Source organism: Salvelinus fontinalis, chromosome 31, assembly GCF_029448725.1.
Source record: "Salvelinus fontinalis isolate EN_2023a chromosome 31, ASM2944872v1, whole genome shotgun sequence".
Lineage (NCBI taxonomy): Eukaryota > Metazoa > Chordata > Actinopteri > Salmoniformes > Salmonidae > Salvelinus > Salvelinus fontinalis.
In genome coordinates this window covers 46,169,975-46,187,279 of record NC_074695.1, presented here as the reverse complement: position 1 = coordinate 46,187,279, position 17,305 = coordinate 46,169,975, and the positions used below count along the sequence as shown (strand labels likewise).

Below are 17,305 nucleotides of genomic sequence, written 5' to 3'. Positions count from 1 at the left end.
AATTCTGATAGATGAGTCTCTTTGCAGCATGATTGGGTTCAGTTAGTGGTAGTGTTAATAACCTGCTTGGGATAGGGGGCAGCATTTTCACGTTCAGATGAAAAGCGTCCCCAGAGTAAACTGCCTGCTACTCAGGCCCAGAAGCGAATATATGCATATTAGTAGTAGATTTGGATAGAAAACACTCTGAAGTTTCTTAAACTGTTTGAATGATGTCTGTGAGTATAACAGAACTCATATGGCTGGCGAAAACCTGAGAAAAATCCTCCAGGAAGTGGGAAATCTGAGGTTTGTAGTTTTTCAACTCATTGCCTTTCTAATATACAGTGTCTATGGGGTCATATTGCACTTCCTAAGGCTTCCACTAGATGTCAACAGTCTTTAGAACCTTGTTTGAGGCTTCTACTGTGAAGGGGGAGAGAATGAGAGCTGTTTCAAACAGATGTCTGGCAGAGTGCCATGACATTGCATTTCTAAAGACAAAGGAATTCTCCGGTTGAAACATTATTGAAGATTTATGTTAAAAACATCCTAAAGATTGATTCTATACATCGTTTAACATGTTTCTACGAACTGTTATATAACTTTTGGGACTTTTCGTCTGAACTTTTGCCTGGACTTGCCCGCGCCTCCTGAGTTTGGATGTGTGAACTAAACGCGCGAACAAAAAGGAGGTATTTGGACATAAATGATGGACTTTATCGAACATTAACAAACATTTATTGTGGAACTGGGATTCCTGGGAGTGCATTCTGATGAAGATCATCAAAGGTAATTTAATATTTATAATGCTATTTCAGACTTCTGTTGACTCCACAACATGGCGGGTACCTGTATGACTTGTTTTTGTGTCTGAGCGCCGTACTCAGATTATTGCATGGTGTGCTTTTTCGTAAAGCTTTTTTGAAATCTGACACAGCGGTTGCATTAAGGAGAAGTATATCTTTAATTCTGTGCATAACACTTGTAACTTTTATCAAAGTTTATGATGAGTATTTCTGTAAATTGATGTGGCTCTCTGAAAATTCGCCGGATGTTTTCGAGGCACAACATTACTGAACATAATGGGCCAATGTAAACTGAGATTTTTGGAAATAAATATGAACGTTATCGAACAAAACATTAATGTATTGTGTAACATGAAGTCCTATGAATGCCATCTTTTAAAAAATATATATATTTTATCGTTATTTAACTAGGCAAGTCAGTTAAGAACAAATTCTTATTTTCATTGATGGCCTAGGAACAGTGGGTTCAGGGGCAGAACAGCAGATTTGTACCTTGTCAGCTCGGGGATTTGATCTTGCAACCTTTCGGCTACTAGTCCAACGTTCTAACCACTAGGCTACGCTGCCGCCCCAAGATAATCAAAGGTTAGTGATTCATTTTATCTCTATTTCTGCTTTTTGTGACTCCTCTCTTTGGCTGGAAAATGGCTGTATGTTTTTTTTGTGACTAGGCTCTGACCTAACATAATCATATGGTGTGCTTTCGCTGTAAAGCCTTTTTGAAATCGGACACGATGGGTAGATTAACAAGAAGTTAAGCTTTAATTTGGTGTATTGCACTTATATTTGAATTTCGCTAGCAGAACCCCTAGCCGTAAGAAGTTTTTAAGCAGTTTGGTTTCATTTGTTCTCAGTCAAGGCATTTACCTCCCTTCATGTAACAGTTGAAAGGGGATAAATATGTAGCATCAGTCACTCACACTCTACATGTAGACTGGATTTTCTGATTTGGTTTCTGCTATTACTATTACCTCCAGCTCAGCACACCTTGATCACACCCATTTTCTTTGAACTTGAGAGGGTGAGAAAGAGGGGGAGAAAGATCAAAGTGTGGTAGTTCAACATTAACAGAAACAACCCAGTGTGGCATTCTCCCAAGTAAATAGGCCTATGAGTTAGGAATTTACCAGGTCAACACCTCACCAGAACAACACCTTGGTAAAGGCCTCTATATTGCTTTGATAATTCTGCAATGACATTTCAGATTACATTGTGGACCAGGGTTTCCCAAACTTATTCCTGCAACAAGGTTTCCCAAACTCGGCCCGGGTTTTGGTTTTTGCCTTTGCACTACACAGTTGGTTCAAATAATTAAAGCTTGATGATGAGTTAGTTATTTGAATCAGCTGTGTACTGCTAGGGCAAAAACCCAAAACCCAGGACCGAGTTTGGGAAACCCTGTTGTAGGCTTATCGATGCATGAAACAAGAGTTGTGTGTACAAACAGACTGTCTTTCCTCCCTGTATCCTCCTCCTGAGATGAGTGTTGAGCGCTACAACCAAAGTGGTTTACGCAGCTCTACAGGTTTAAGAGTCTATCAACAAGCTGGAATGGTGTGTCTGTTTGTGTTTGCTTCAGTGAGCGTGTGTACATGCGTGTGATGATTGCATGGGTATAGGAATCCTCATGCTAAGTTTGTGAGTGTGCATCTGCTTTTAAGATAGTCCTTTTTGACAGTGGAAAAACTTTGTGTATGTGTATAATTTCTCTCTCTCTTTTTCTGAGTCAAGATCAAGAATACAAATATGAATAGAATTATTCAATAAATAAGTACAACTTTTGCATCCTTTTTTCAGAGTAAAATGCTGTTGGTTGTGTTTGTTACCTCAAGCTCTCTAGACGAAACCTTTAAAGGTCATACAACCAAGTAAATTGGAATGGCTTTTTGAACACTTCTAAGCTTGTTACATAGGTTGCTGCTAAATTACAAACCATGTAAGTACCTGTATGAAAATGTTGGAACACTACCGTCATTCTTATCCTCTAAGAAAATTGACTGATGTTGTTATAGGTTGAGGTTCAATCCATTGACTCCACATATGCCTCTGTTTAGTTAAAAACGTCTTATGGCTGAAGGGGCAGTATTGAGTAGCTTGGATGAAAGGTGCCCATATCAAATGGCCTGCTCCTCAGTCATAGTTGCACATATTTGCATATTATTATTAGTATTGGATAGAAAACACTCTAAAGTTTCTAAAACTGTTTGAATTATGTCTGTGAGATTAACAGAACTCATATTGGCAGGCAAAATCCTGAGTTGAAATCAAAACAGTCAGAAATCTGAGCTTGTATGTATTCACCAGAGTCACCCATGCATACCCTACAAGACATGCCACAAGAGTTCACTTCACAGTCCCCAAGTCCAGAACAGACTTTGGGAGGCACACAGTATTACATAGAGCCATGACTACATGGAACTCTATTCCACATCAAGTAACTGACGCAAGCAGTAAAATTAGATTTAAAAAAACAGACGGGGACTGTGAAGCAACACAAACATTGGCACAGACACATGCATACACACACACACAGATACGATAACATCCACACTATACATACTAGAGGTCGACCGATTATGATTTTTCACCGCCGATACCGATACCGATTATTGGAGGACCAAAAAAAGCCGATACCAATTAATCGGACTATTTATTTTATTTTATTTGTAATAATGACAATTACAACAATACTGAATGAACACTTATTTTAACTTAATATAATACATCAATAAAATCAATTTAGCCTTAAATAAATAATGAAACATGTTCAATTTAGTTTAACCTCTACTTCCTCAGAAACCCGGGTCCGGGAGCACCCCCACCAGTAAAAAAGCTGACTAGCATAGGCTAGCATAGTGTCACAAGTAAATAGTAGCATCTAAATATCATTAAATCACAAGTCCAAAACACCAGATGAAAGATACACATCTTGGTAATCAAGCCATCATTTCTGATTTTTAAAATGTTTTACAGGGAAGTCACAATATGTAAATCTATTAGCTAACCACGTTAGCAAAAGACACCATTTTTTTTACTCCACCAGTTTTTGACTCCATCAGTAGCTATCACAAATCCGACCAAATAAAGATATAAATAGCCACTAACCAAGAAACAAATTCATCAGATGACAGTCTGATAACATATTTATTGTATAGCAGATGTTTTGTTAGAAAAATGCGCATATTTCAGGTATAAATCATAGTTTACCATTGCAGCCACCATCACAACTCGACTAGAATAACTACAGAGAGCAACGTGTATTACCTAATTACTCATCATAAAGCATTTCTTAAAAATACACAGCGTACAGCAATTGAAAGACACAGATCTTGTGAATCCAGACAATATTTCAGATTTTCTAAGTGTTTTACAGCGAAAACACAATATAGCGTTATATTAGCTTAGCACAGTAGCAAACCAAACAACAGCATTGATTCCAGCCAAACATAGCAATAACGTATTCACCACCAAAATATATTAATTTTCACTAACCTTCTCAGAATTCTTCAGATGACAGTCCTGTAACATCATATTACACAATGCATATAGAGTTTGTTCGAAAATGTGCATATTTAGCGGCACAAATCGTGCTTATACAATGAGAAAAGTTGCCAAGCTGCCCAGATAATTTTGGGCGCCATCTTGGAGAGTCACCTAGTCTTATCAATAAATAATCATAAACTTGACAAAAAAATACAGGGTGGACAGCAATTGAAAGACAAATTAGTTCTTAATGCAATCGCTGAATTACATTTTTAAAATTAACCTTACTGCGCAATACAGGGTGCAATACAGGGTGCGATAACGCAAGGCTACACGGCAAATAATGGCGTCTTATGCATTTTACTTTTTCAACAGAACAACGAATTATCAGCATAAATAGTTCTTACTATTAGCTGAACTCCCATCAGAATCTTGGGAAAGGTGTCCGTTGGCCAAAATAATCTGCTGGGTTGGAGAATGTTTCCTTCCACGTTGCAATTAGCAGTACACAATGGCATGCGAGAGAGAGATACCCAACTCAATACAACGTCAGAAAAGGAAATGCCCAAAAAAATCGCAATATACTGACATAAACTGATATAAATCGGTTTAAAATAACAAGATTATGATGTCTTTAAAGCCTATATCGAATAAAAACAGAGCCGGATATATCTAGTTTCTAAAACCAGAGCTTCTAAAAAGACATGCCAAGACCCTCTCTGCGTCAGCGCGAAGATCCAAAAGGGTGGACACCTCGATTCCAATCAATTTATAAACTTTGGGAACTACGTAGAAACTCCATTTCAAGTCTCCCTATTCGCTAACAACCAGGGGAAGGCGTATGCAGTGCATCTCAACCAATAGAGGACAGGAAAATTAATACACAGGTCTCAGAACAGCCAGCAAAATTCTGCACTCTGACATAGACATAGGAAAATTGCTCTAAGTCAAATTCTGTTTCACCCACAGATATAATTCAAACGGTTTTAGAAACTAGAGAGTGTTTTCTATCCAATAGTAATAATAATATGCATATTGTACGAGCAAGAATTGAGTACGAAGCAGTTTAATTTGGTAACACCAAGAAAAAAATTGTGCTAACAGCTCCCCCTATTGACAAGAATTAAATAATGCAAAAACAAAGTGTTGGAGAAAAAAGTAAAAGTGCAATATGTGCCATGTAAGAAAGCTAACGTTTAAGTTCCTTGCTCAAAACATGAGAACATATGAAAGCTGGTGGTTCCTTTTAACATGAGTCTTCAATATTCCCAGGTAAGAAGTTTTAGGTTGTACTTACTATAGGAATTATAGGACTATTTCTCTCTATACCATTTGTATTTCATATATTGGATGTTCTTATAGGCACTTTAGTATTGCCAGTGTAACAGTATAGCTTCCGTGCCTCTCCTCGCTCCTACCTGGGCTCGAACCAGGAACACATCGACAACAGCCACCCTCGAAGCAGCGTTACCCATGCAGAGCAAGGGGAAAAACTACTCCAAGTCTCAGAGCGAGTGACGTCACCGATTGAAACGCTATTAGCGCGCACCCCGCCAACTAGCTAGCCATTTCATATCGGTTACACCAGCCTAATCTCGGGAGGTGATAGGCTTGAAGTCATGAACAGCGCAATGCTTGAAGCACAGCGACGAGCTGCTGGCAAAACGCACGAAAGTGCTGTTTGAATTAATGCTTACGAGCCTGCTGATGCCTACCATCGCTCAGTCAGACTGCTCTATCAAATCATAGACTTAATTATAACATAATAACACACAGAAATACGAGCCTGAGGTCATTAATATGGTCGAATCCGGAAACTATCATCTCGAAAACAAAACGTTTATTCTTTCAGTGAAATACGAACGGTTGCACTACCTTCAATGTTATGTCATAATTACGTAAAATTCTGGCAAATTAGTCCGCAACAAGCCAGGCGGCCCAAACTGTTGTATGTACCCTGACTCTGCGTGCAATGAACATAAGAGAAGTGACTCAATTTCACCTGGTTAATATTGCCTGCTAACCTGGATTTCTTTTAACTAAATATGCAGGTTTAAAATATTTACTTCTGTGTATTGATTTTAAGAAAGGCATTGATGTTTATGGTTAGGTGCATGTTGGAGCAACGACAGTCCTGTTTCGCGAATGCGCACCGCATCGATTATATGCAACGCAGGTGTAACGGCTGTCCTAGGGATTGGACCAAAGCGCAGCGTGATGGTTTAACATAACGAAGTTTATTAAAGTTAAAACGAAAACCGAAAACACTTCAACAAACTACAAAATAACAAAACGACGTAGACAGACCTGAACATGGAACTTATATAAATACACAAAGAACTCACGAACAGGAACAGACGAAATTTAACGAGCGAACAAACCGAAACAGTCCCGTGTGGTGCAACATACACAGACACGGAAGACAATCACCCACAAACAAACAGTGTGAACAGCCTACCTTTATATGGTTCTCAATCAGAGGAAACGTCAAACACCTGTCCCTGATTGAGAACCATATAAGGCTAATTACACCTGACCTAAACATAGAAACACAAAACATAGAATGCCCACCCCAACTCACGCCCTGACCAACTATACACATACAAAAATAACAGAAAACAGGTCAGGAACGTGACAGCAGGACACGCTAGATAAACTAGTAATATCCTCAACCATGTGTAGTTAACTAGTGATTATGTTAAGATTGATTGAATAATTGTTTTTTCTAAGATAAGTTTAATGCTAGCTAGCAACTTACCGCATTTGCGTAACAGGCAGGCTCCTCGTGGAGTGCAATATAAGGCAGGTGGGTAGAGCGTTGGACTAGTTAACCGTAAGGTTGCCAGATTGAATCCCCGAGCTGACAAGGTAAAAATCTGTTGCTCTGCCCCTGAACAAGGCAGGTAACCCACCGTTCCTAGGCCGTCATTGAGAATAAGAATGTGTTCTTAACTGACTTGCCTAGTTAAATAAAGGTGTAAAAAAAAAAAAAAAATCGGTCAAATCGTTGTCCAAAAATACCGATTTCGATTGTTATGAAAACTTATACATACACATGGATTTAGTACTGTAGATATGTGGTAGTGGTGGCGTAGGGGCCTGAGGGCACACAGTGTGTTGTGAAATCTGTGAATGTATTGTATAAACTTGCTTAATTTTGGTGGACCCCAGGAAGAGTAGCTACTGCTTTGGGAGCAGCTAATCGTGACCCATAATAAATACGCATACATTCAAAAACAAAAAGAGCCAGAGAACCAAACAATTTTCAGTTTGCATTCAACCATCAGGAGTCTCTTCCTTGGAGTTGAGGTTGGGTGGAAAATAGATCTGTTAATCCCTGGTATGTTTTAAAGCCCAGGGGCACTAGTGGAGCTGATGATGAGAGCGAGATAGTAACTGGTTGTGCCAGACAGGTACTTTTACTCTCTCTTACAAGGAAACACAAGAAGGAAGGTTCGGGGTAATTTAGAAGGGAGGAATTTGTTAAGTACCTCTCGCCAAATGACTCTTTGCGTAAGAGACGTCAAAGTAAACTTGATGAGTAGCATTTGGATTAATCCATTGATTCCCACACTATCAAGACACTAAGAAGATGGTCAGGTTTATTCAGTCCCTATATGTTCACTGTAGACCTACACTGTTATCTGTCCATGCAGGAAGATGTAAAGTAAGCATTTATGTTAAATATTACATTGTAAATGGATACCTTAACCTACAAGTGCTCCTGGAAAAAAAGTATATGTCTCTGTCAGAAGTAGTGCCAATGGAGATTCTAACAAGAGTGTGGTCTTTGTCATCTATCCATCTTAGTGTTATGTAAGTATGTAGACGTATTATCCTTAGCTGCCAACCATAGCGCTGAGTCGACATGAAATCCAATCTGTCAGTCAACCATAGCAAAAAATGAATTTTGTCGAAAGTAAAATGTACAATTTAAGTCAAATCCATACCTCTTCACTTCTAGACACAGCTCAGCTGCCTAGAGCATAGAGCACCTTGTCGTAAAGTCTGGCATCTTCTCACACCCCCAGGACACAAAGCAGATTATTGGGTTGTGTTCTGAGAAATACTTGCGTTGCAAAGGGTTGGGTCGTGAGGAGGGATAGGCTGGGATAATATTTGTTTGAATTGTGTTTATAATGTTCACTGAGCCAACCCTCTGCCATATGCAATTCTGATGAAACCTGGACACTCAACCTACTACACTTTATTGACCCTAACCTCGAATACAATACAAAATTCCAACAACAGTATCTGTATTGTCTGCAGGCCTATAAAATCCTTTCTGATTTAGACATAACCCTAGAAATCTGGGTAATGTCTAGGATGAGTCATCTCGTCCTGTAGGACGAGGTTTAATAAAATATGAGAACCTGAGAACGGCAGGGAGGGTCTTACTCTGACCTCACAAACTACGCCCCTCACTAAAACCCTGGGGACCTGAGATGTGTCACATAGCAGGCAACAGGTTATTAGTGGCACACCTATACACGCACACACTAACGCCTGCATGCATGCACACACAAACACACATGTACACGCGTATATACTAAACACCTACACTCACACGCACACTCGCTCACACATACACAATCTCTCTTTCTTTCTCACGCACACACACATACTTGGTGAGGACACATATCTGGGACAAAAGGGAAAAAAACGACTGTGTCAGATGTTCAGTGAGCCTGGAGGGATAGTGGGCCGTCCCTCACGTGCTGCCTGTACCAACTGTCTCAAGTACCTCTACCACATTTGAGTTCTTGACACTTACGCAAAGGATATCAAGAGGAACGGTCCAAAATGGCGAAGGTGTCCTTTCTTCTACTGATGGTGAGTACAAAACCAGCTTCTGCACAATTAGCTTTGACACAATAGGTACATTTGCATAAACGTAAACACACATACATTTGACCTTCTAGTAATTTTGCAGACGCTCTTATCTAGAGAATGTGAGTGCATACTTTTTAAAATACTTTTTCATACTATATGTTGTACTGAAATATAGATCACGGAAGTGTCATGTGGGTGCAGTATATCATGTCATAATATTAGTATGACACTTTGCAATTCTTTGAGTTTTTTCTCTCTGAACGCTGAAAGGTTATGAGTCTATCTAGCCTACCTTATAAACAATAGCACAAAATGGCTGCCAGTGGTTTTAATGATGTTCAGTCAGAGACGGTAGAGAAAGCTAAACAAGCCACTCCCTTTTTCTGATTGGAGCTGAGCCACTCTGGTCTTCTTAAGTATAGCCCCCGACCCGCAGAGGCATCTCACTGGCTATATTTTTTATTAAAGTCAAAAAATGTATTGAAGGGTGTCTCCCGGGTGGCGCAGCGGTATAAGGCACTGCATCACAGTGCTTGAGGAGTCACTACAGACCTGGGTTCGATCCCAAATGGTGCCGTGACCAGGAGTTTTACTTGGCTTTACTTGGCTCATTGTGCTTTTGTGGCGGGCCGGGTGCCTGCAGGCTGACTTCGGTCGTCTGTTGAACAATGTTTCCTCTAACACATTGGTGCTTCCGGGTTAAGCGGGCAGGTGTTAAGAAGTGCAGTTTGGCAGGTCATGTTTCGGAGGATGCGTGACTTGACCTTCGCTTCTCCCGAGCCTGTTGGGGAGTTGCAGTGATGAGATGGGATATCATGAAATTTGGGAGAAAAAAGCTGTAAAAATAAACTGGCTCATTTATTCAATAATTATTAGCGTTCCTTATAATTATTGGATCATTCATCGGGTATCTTGGTCTTCAAGCTTTTTTTCTTTTGTGGTCTCTAACAAATTTATTTTTATGTATTATACATGTCAATTGGTTGCAGTAAATATGATCCCAACCCAATTGTTATAAACCTCACCTTGCGTTCAACCATAACAGCTTTGGACTTAAATAAATGAATGATATGATATGATATAAAAAAAACATTGTACCCCATCTGAACTCAAAATATAAGCTTGTTTTACTCCAATGTTAGCAAACAAAGTAGATGTAAACAACCAAAACATGGTTAAAACTCTCATTTTTATATAATGGAGTCCTTGCATCCGTAGCTCTGTCTATGAATTTGAGAGTGATTACATTTCTCCAGTCCCATCCCTCAGCTTTTTACCGAAACTGGCGGGAGAACGCTTTGTTATTTTTTCTACTGCTGATTGCTGCTTTAAATCCTCATAACACACACCCCATTGAATCTAAAGCCTGACTCTGAATAAACATACTTTATGTTGTTTATTCATTTTCAATTTGACCATCCCTTTACCAAGTTCACCAACCCAAGGTGACTATCCCTTAGTTGGTCTTCAAGCTTTTATATTTTTTTATTTGTTGTCTATAAAAAAATGTATATGAAATGTTTGGTAGCCATATTTTCTGTGCTGTATACAAAGTGAAGGTGTCTCGTGCATTGTTGCTCTCTGTTTGCTGTGGTACACTGTCTGGAATCTAAATGGGTTCTTCGGCTGTCCCCTTCGAAGAACCCTTTAAAGAACCCTTTTTGGTTCCAGGTAGATCTCACAGAGGTTTCTACATGGAACCTAAAAGTGTATTGACCGCTAGTCAAAGAAAAAAGGTCCCAATCGCTACTCCACCATTCATTTTTCCCAAATTAGCATTTCTTTTTGGGGGGGTAATTACAGGCGAATATATTGATAAAAGTCACCTTGTCCTAGAGCGAATATATTGATAAAAGTCACCTTGTCCTAGAGCTATTTACACGGTTATCAAAACGTCACGCCAGGATAAGCCTACACGAAAACACAGCCCTTATTTCAAGTGTTTCTAAAAACTCATATGGGAAAAATGAATGGTGGAAAAATGATTGGAACCATTTTCCTGTTTGACTGCTAGGTTTTATGGGTATTATGAATCATACTGTGGTACTCTATGGGGACAGCCAAAGAACCTTTTTTTCCAAGAGTGTAAAAGATCAAATGTATGTAGTTTCATTACCATTTCATGGCTTGCAATTTTGGGCATTGTTGTCTGATTGTTTCAATATCACAGGTTTATGATCAAATGAAATTCTATTGATTATATGTGCCGAATACAACAGGTGTAGACTTTACAGTGAAATAGTTACTTATGAAACCATTCCCACAATGCAAAGTAAAAAAAAATCTGACTAATTAAAAAACTATTGGTGGCTAAATAAGGAGAACTGACAGACCACGTAAAAAACAGCTGGTTACTAAATCTGACTCGAAGGACCATGTAAAAACAGTTGGCTGGAATGCCCTCACCCGTCTGAGCGGTCGGCTGTGAATAACCTCAAACATTATATACTTATAACTGATTGGTTTGGTTCTGCCCACTATAGTGCTGTCCGGTTAGAACACGATGTTGAGGCCCATACTGAACACTTTGTCAACACCACATGCTCAAACACACACACGCAGACACAGCTGTTTCTATTTGAGGATATGATTGCGGTAATCCGAATGACTTGGAATCTTATTGTTGTGGTTCTATAAAACAAAGATATGCACACATGTAAACAGTACCAGTTAAGGGTCCTAACTATATAATATACATACACACTACCGTTCAAAAGTCTGGGGTCACTTAGAAATGTCCTTGTTTTTGAAAGAAAACCACATATTTTTGTCCATTAGAATAACATCAAATTGATCAGAAATACAGTGTAGACATTGTTAATATTGTAAATTACTATTGTATGTGGAAATGGCTGATTCTTTAGGGAATATCTACATAGGCGTACAGAGGCCCATTATCAGCAACCATCACTCCTGTGTTCCAATGACACGTTGTGTTAGCTAATCCAAGTTTATCATTTTAAAAGGCTAATTGATCATTAGAAACCCCTTTTTCAATTATGTTAGCACAGCTGAAACCTGTTGTTCTGATTAAAGAAGCAATAAAACTTGCCTTCTTTAGACTAGTTGAGTATCTGGAGCATCTATCAAGTATCCAAGACCCAAGTGCAGACCATGTTGAAGTAGCTATGTTTTTTGCAGCAAACAGAGGCAAAGGTACAGGGCGGCAGGCAGGCTCAGGACCAGGTCAGGCAAAGGTCGGAATTCCAGATAGGGGCAGAGGTACCGGACAGCAGGCAGGCTCAGGGTCAGGGGCAGGCAGAGTGCTCAGGTGGGCGGGCTCAGGATCAGGACGGATAAGGGTAAAAAACCAGGGGGGCGAGAAAAAGAGAGGCTGGGAAAAGACAGGAGCTGACAGGACAAAACACTAGTAAGCTTGACAAACAAGATGAACAGGCAACAGACAAACAGAAAACACAGGTATAAGTACACAGGGGATAATCGGGAAGATGGGCGACACCTGGAGGGGGTGGACACAAGCACAAAGACCAGTGAAACAGATCTAGGGGCGCCACCTGGCATCCTACCTGGGCGCATACCTGGTTGACCGTGGTTCCGGTAGAAGTCGGCGATGAGGGCTGGGTCCAGGATGTACCTAGCGGGGACCCAGAACCTCTCCTCCGGGCCATAACCCTCCCAGTCAACCAAGTACTGAAAAACCCCGCCCTGTGGTCGAACCATCAGGACACGTCTCACCGTGTATGCCGGATGGCCATCAATGACACGGGGAGGAGGGGTGGGCCTGGAAATGGAAGACAAAGGACTGTGAGACACAGGCTTAATAAGGGATACATGAAAGGTGGGAAGGGTACGGGGCAACAGAAGATGAACAGCAGAGGGACTAATAATTCTAGAGATGGGAAATGGGCCTATAAACTGGGGGGAGAGCTTGCGGGTATCCACCAGGAGGGGCAGATCCCGGGTGGATAGCCATACGTTCTGCCCATAATGATACCGGGGAGCCTTGATGATCCCGGCGATCCGCTTGGCGTCAATACCTGTAGGGGGTCTTGAGGAAGACCGACCAGGCTCGCCTCCAGGTATGACAACATCGGTGGACAATCATCTGGGCAGAAGGTATGACGACCTCTTCCTGCTCAGGGAAGAGCGGGGGCTGATACTCCAGGGAACACTCGAACAGTGATAGGCCAGTAGCAGAGCAGGAAATGGTGTTGCGGGCGTATTCCACCCAGACCAGCTGCTGACTCCAGGTGGTGGGTGGGGTTGGCGGAGACCAGGCAGCGTAGGGTGGTTTCCAGGTCCTGGTTGGCTCACTCCGGCTAGCCGTTGAACTGCTGGTGGAACCCGTAGGATAGGTTTGCCAACGACCCAATGAGGGTGCATAACTCCTTCCAGAACTGGTACGAGAACTGAGAACCCCGGTCGGAGACCATGTCCAGGGGCAGTCCATGGATCCGGAAGATGTGCTGCACCATGACCTGGGCCATCTCCTTGGCAGAGGGTCGTTTGGGGAGAGGAATGAAGTGGGCGGCTTTGGAGAACTGATCCACCATGGTCAGGATGGAGATGTTGCCATCAGACGGGTGTAGACCCGTGACAAAGTTCAGGGAGATTTTGGGAACAGGGACGGTGGGGGACAAGCAGAGGTTGGAGGAGATCAGCCGGAGCTTGCCGAGTAGTCTTGTTCTGTGCACAAACTGTGCAAGCGGCGACGAATGCGGACACGTCTGGGATCATGGTAGGCCAGGGTCCGGGTCCGACGGGCGTCCGGGTGGCAGACCAGCCTGGAGGAGTGGGCCCACTCCAGGACCACGGAGCGGACGGTGTCAGGAACCAACATCCGTTTTTTTACTGGGAACGCTGCGCTTCACGAACCTGCTTCCCTATTCCCCAGCTGAGTGTCGTCGCCAGGCATGAGGTGGGAAGGATGGTCTCGTGTTCCAAGGTAGTAGTCCTGGGGCTGTAGCGGTGGAACAGGGCATCCGGCTTGACATTCATGGATCCCAAGCGGTACGAGAGGGAAAAGTTTAACCGTGTGAACAGCAGGGCGCATCTGACTTGCCTGGAGTTGAGGCTCTTGGCGGTGCGGAGATACTCCAGGTTCTTGTGGTCAGTCCACATGAAGAATGGATGTTCCGCCCCCTCCAGCCAGTGCCTCCATTCCTCCAATGCCATCATCACCGTGAGAAGCTTCTGATTCCCAACATCGTAGTTTCTTCCCATGGCGTTGAAGCGAAAACACAGTTGCCCCCTGGAGCGGCTCGAAGGCTGAGGAGATGAGTGGTAGCGGGTAACGGTTCTTAACTGTAATGTCGTTGAGTCCCCGGTAGACAATGCACGGGCGCAGGGGCTTGTCTTTTTCTCCACGAAGAAGAAGCATGAGCCAGCGAGAGAGGAAGAGGGATGGATAAATCCAGCAGCTAGGGAGTCCCCAATTTAGGTATCCATAGCCTTAGTCTCCCGTCCCAACAGAGAGTACAGATGTCCTCGGGGCGGCGTGGTGCTAGTTAGATGGCGTGCCAGAACGAGCTCCAACCCAATACCACGGGAATCAGAGGGGACTTGATGAGCAAGAACTGGATAGACTGGTTCTCTGACACCCGTAGGTGGATGGGAGTGGTGTTGTGGGTGACTCGGCCTTCAGAGCGCCCGTCCAATGCTCTAACGTCGATGGGAGTGGAGAGGGTCTGAGTGGGGTTGTTCAGCTCGGACGCCAGGGTAGCGTCCAAAGAATTATTGTCGGCCCCAGAGTCACCCACAGCAGAATGCCATGAAAAGGGGTGTGAGCAGGGGAAGCAGGAACATTCTCCAAATCCTTGCTCTTACCGGTGAGCCTGGCTTCTTTAAAAACAAGAGGACACAAAATGGACAAGAGTCCCGCAATACAGACAACTCTTCGTGTCAATTCCATAGTACCGTTCTGCTGGCAATAGCCCAGCTCTGCCTAGTGGCATAGGCTTAGGAAGCAGTGACTCGGCCGTCTTCGGCAGCCTTCGTGGAGGGTCGGGAAGCGTCTGGTCCTCTCGGCAAAGAGACCGTCGGGCGCTTCCGGGTTGGCAAGGTGGGATCCCTGGGCATGCAAGCAAAATCAAATTTCCTCTCCCACCGTCGTTCCCGTAATCACCTCCGGGCTGCTTCTCTCCCGGAGAACAGGGCGCGAAAAGCCTTCTTCACCTCTGCCACGAATCCCTCCAGACTAATGCATATGGCCGGCAGTAGCCCAGGTGAGAGCCGTGCCGGATATCAGCATGATGAGGTAGGCGGTCCAAGGGGATGAAAGCTCGAATACAAGGGCACACTGATCTAGGAATGCCTGACAGGTGCTCGGCTCTCCATGGAATCGTTCCGGAGGAGGTAAGCGGGGCTCCAGAGAAGGTGGAGTGACCAATGAGCCGGCGCTGCTAGCAGCTGAATTGCTGAGAAGCTGTGGGGTTACCACCATGGTAGGCGGCCTCCCCGACAACCTGTGGAATTGCTCAAGCAAACTGTCCAACGCTCGGTCATGGCGTTCAGCTAACGTTTGTACCCCCTCCGCAAGGCCACAAATCAATTCCTCATGCATACCTATGGTGTCTCCCTGGAAGGAGATGGCGTTGTGCAGCGGGCCCGGGTCTGCTGGGTCAGTCATGGCCAGTTCGTATTATCCATTATCGTAAGTATCCAGGTAAGACCCAGGACAACAACCTCTTCCTTAATGTGATCAAGACAAAGGAGCTGATCGTGGACTACAGGAAAAGGCGAGCCGAACAGGCCCACATTAACATCGACGGGGCTGTAGTGGAGCGGGTTGAGAGTTTCAAGTTCCTTAGTGTCCACATTACCATCAAACTATTATGGTCCAAACACACCAAGACAGTTGTGAAGAGGGCACGACAAAACCTTTTCCCACTCGGGAGACTGAAAAGATTTGGCATGGGTCCCCAGATCCTCAAAAGGTTCTACAGCTGCACCATCGAAAGCATCCTGACCGGTTGCATCACCGCCTGGTATGGCAACTGCTAAGGCGCTACATCTGACCATAAGACCCCCGCTACTCGCTGTTTGTTTGTTACCTATGCATAGTCCCTTCGCCCCCACCTACATGTACAGATTACCTCAACTAGCCTGTACCCCTGCACACTGACTCGGTACCGGTGCCCCCCTTTCTCAGGACAAGAATAGACTGACGAGTTTCAGAAGGAAGTTCTTTGTTTCTGGCCATTTTGAGTCTGTAATCGAACCCACAAATGCTGATGCTCCAGATACTCAACTAGTCTAAACAAGGCCAGTTGTATTGCTTCTTTAATCAGGACAACAGTTTTCAGCTGTGCTAACATAATTGCAAAAGGGTTTTTTGATGATCAAATAGCCTTTTAAAATGATAAACTTGGATTAGCTAACACTAGTTGCTGATAATGGTCCTCTATATGCATATGTAGATATTCCATGAAATAATATGCTGTTTCCAGCTTCAATAGTCATTTACAACATTAACCATGTCTACACCGTATTTCTGATCAGTTTGATGTTATTTTAACGGACATAAATGTTGCTTTTCTTTCGAAAACAAGGACATTTCTAAGTGACCTCAAACTTTTGAACAAGTTTGAATAACTTGTTTGAATTGTATAAATGGCAAATGGCATTATATGTAAAACATGTCTTTAAAGGCTTATAAACATTAGCATCAATATAAACATACACTTAAACCTTCAGTTCTTGGAGGGAGAGAGAAACGAATTACTTAGATTGACAAAGGGTCTAGATTTATGGCACCCTCTTCTCCAGCCTTGTGTGAGAATCAGCCAGGCTGAGGCCATATCAGATCTGGCCTGGCGCCACAGGGTCGTAAATGAATCTGTGCATGCTGAAGAGCTGTCTGGGAGGACTCTAGAAGCTCGCCCATGGCAGCGCACTAAAACACCTTAATAAGGCCACTATGGAAAACGCTGTGTTAGCGTTCGCATGCAAAAGACTATGTTTACCAATACGTCGAAATAAAAAATAAAACCACTTCTGCAAAAGTACTTGTGCAACGCAATAATGACACGTATGGCAGTACGGAATAATACTACATACGATAAACAGTACACAAAGCAGTATTGGCACCTCTTAGTAATACTTAGTAATACTATAGTAGGACATATGGCTGAAATGTATCAAAGTAACATGAAGTGAATGACCTATTATTACACATCATGTAAAATCCCCAATAAAACCCCCCTGCAACTTACATATCGATGCACGACCCTAAATTCAGA

General features: G+C 42.8%; 1 protein-coding gene across 1 annotated transcript in view; it reads left to right on the top strand.

Moving 5' to 3' along the window:
* Positions 1 to 8,766: 8,766 nt before the first annotated feature.
* cdh26.1 (cadherin 26, tandem duplicate 1) overlaps positions 8,767 to 17,305 on the top strand; it is a 45,604-nt gene continuing 37,065 nt past the window's right edge. Inside the window, 1 exon segment of the mRNA XM_055892940.1 lies at positions 8,767 to 9,104. Within this exon segment, the coding sequence (XP_055748915.1) occupies positions 9,075 to 9,104 (30 nt within the window). The 5' untranslated portion in view covers positions 8,767 to 9,074.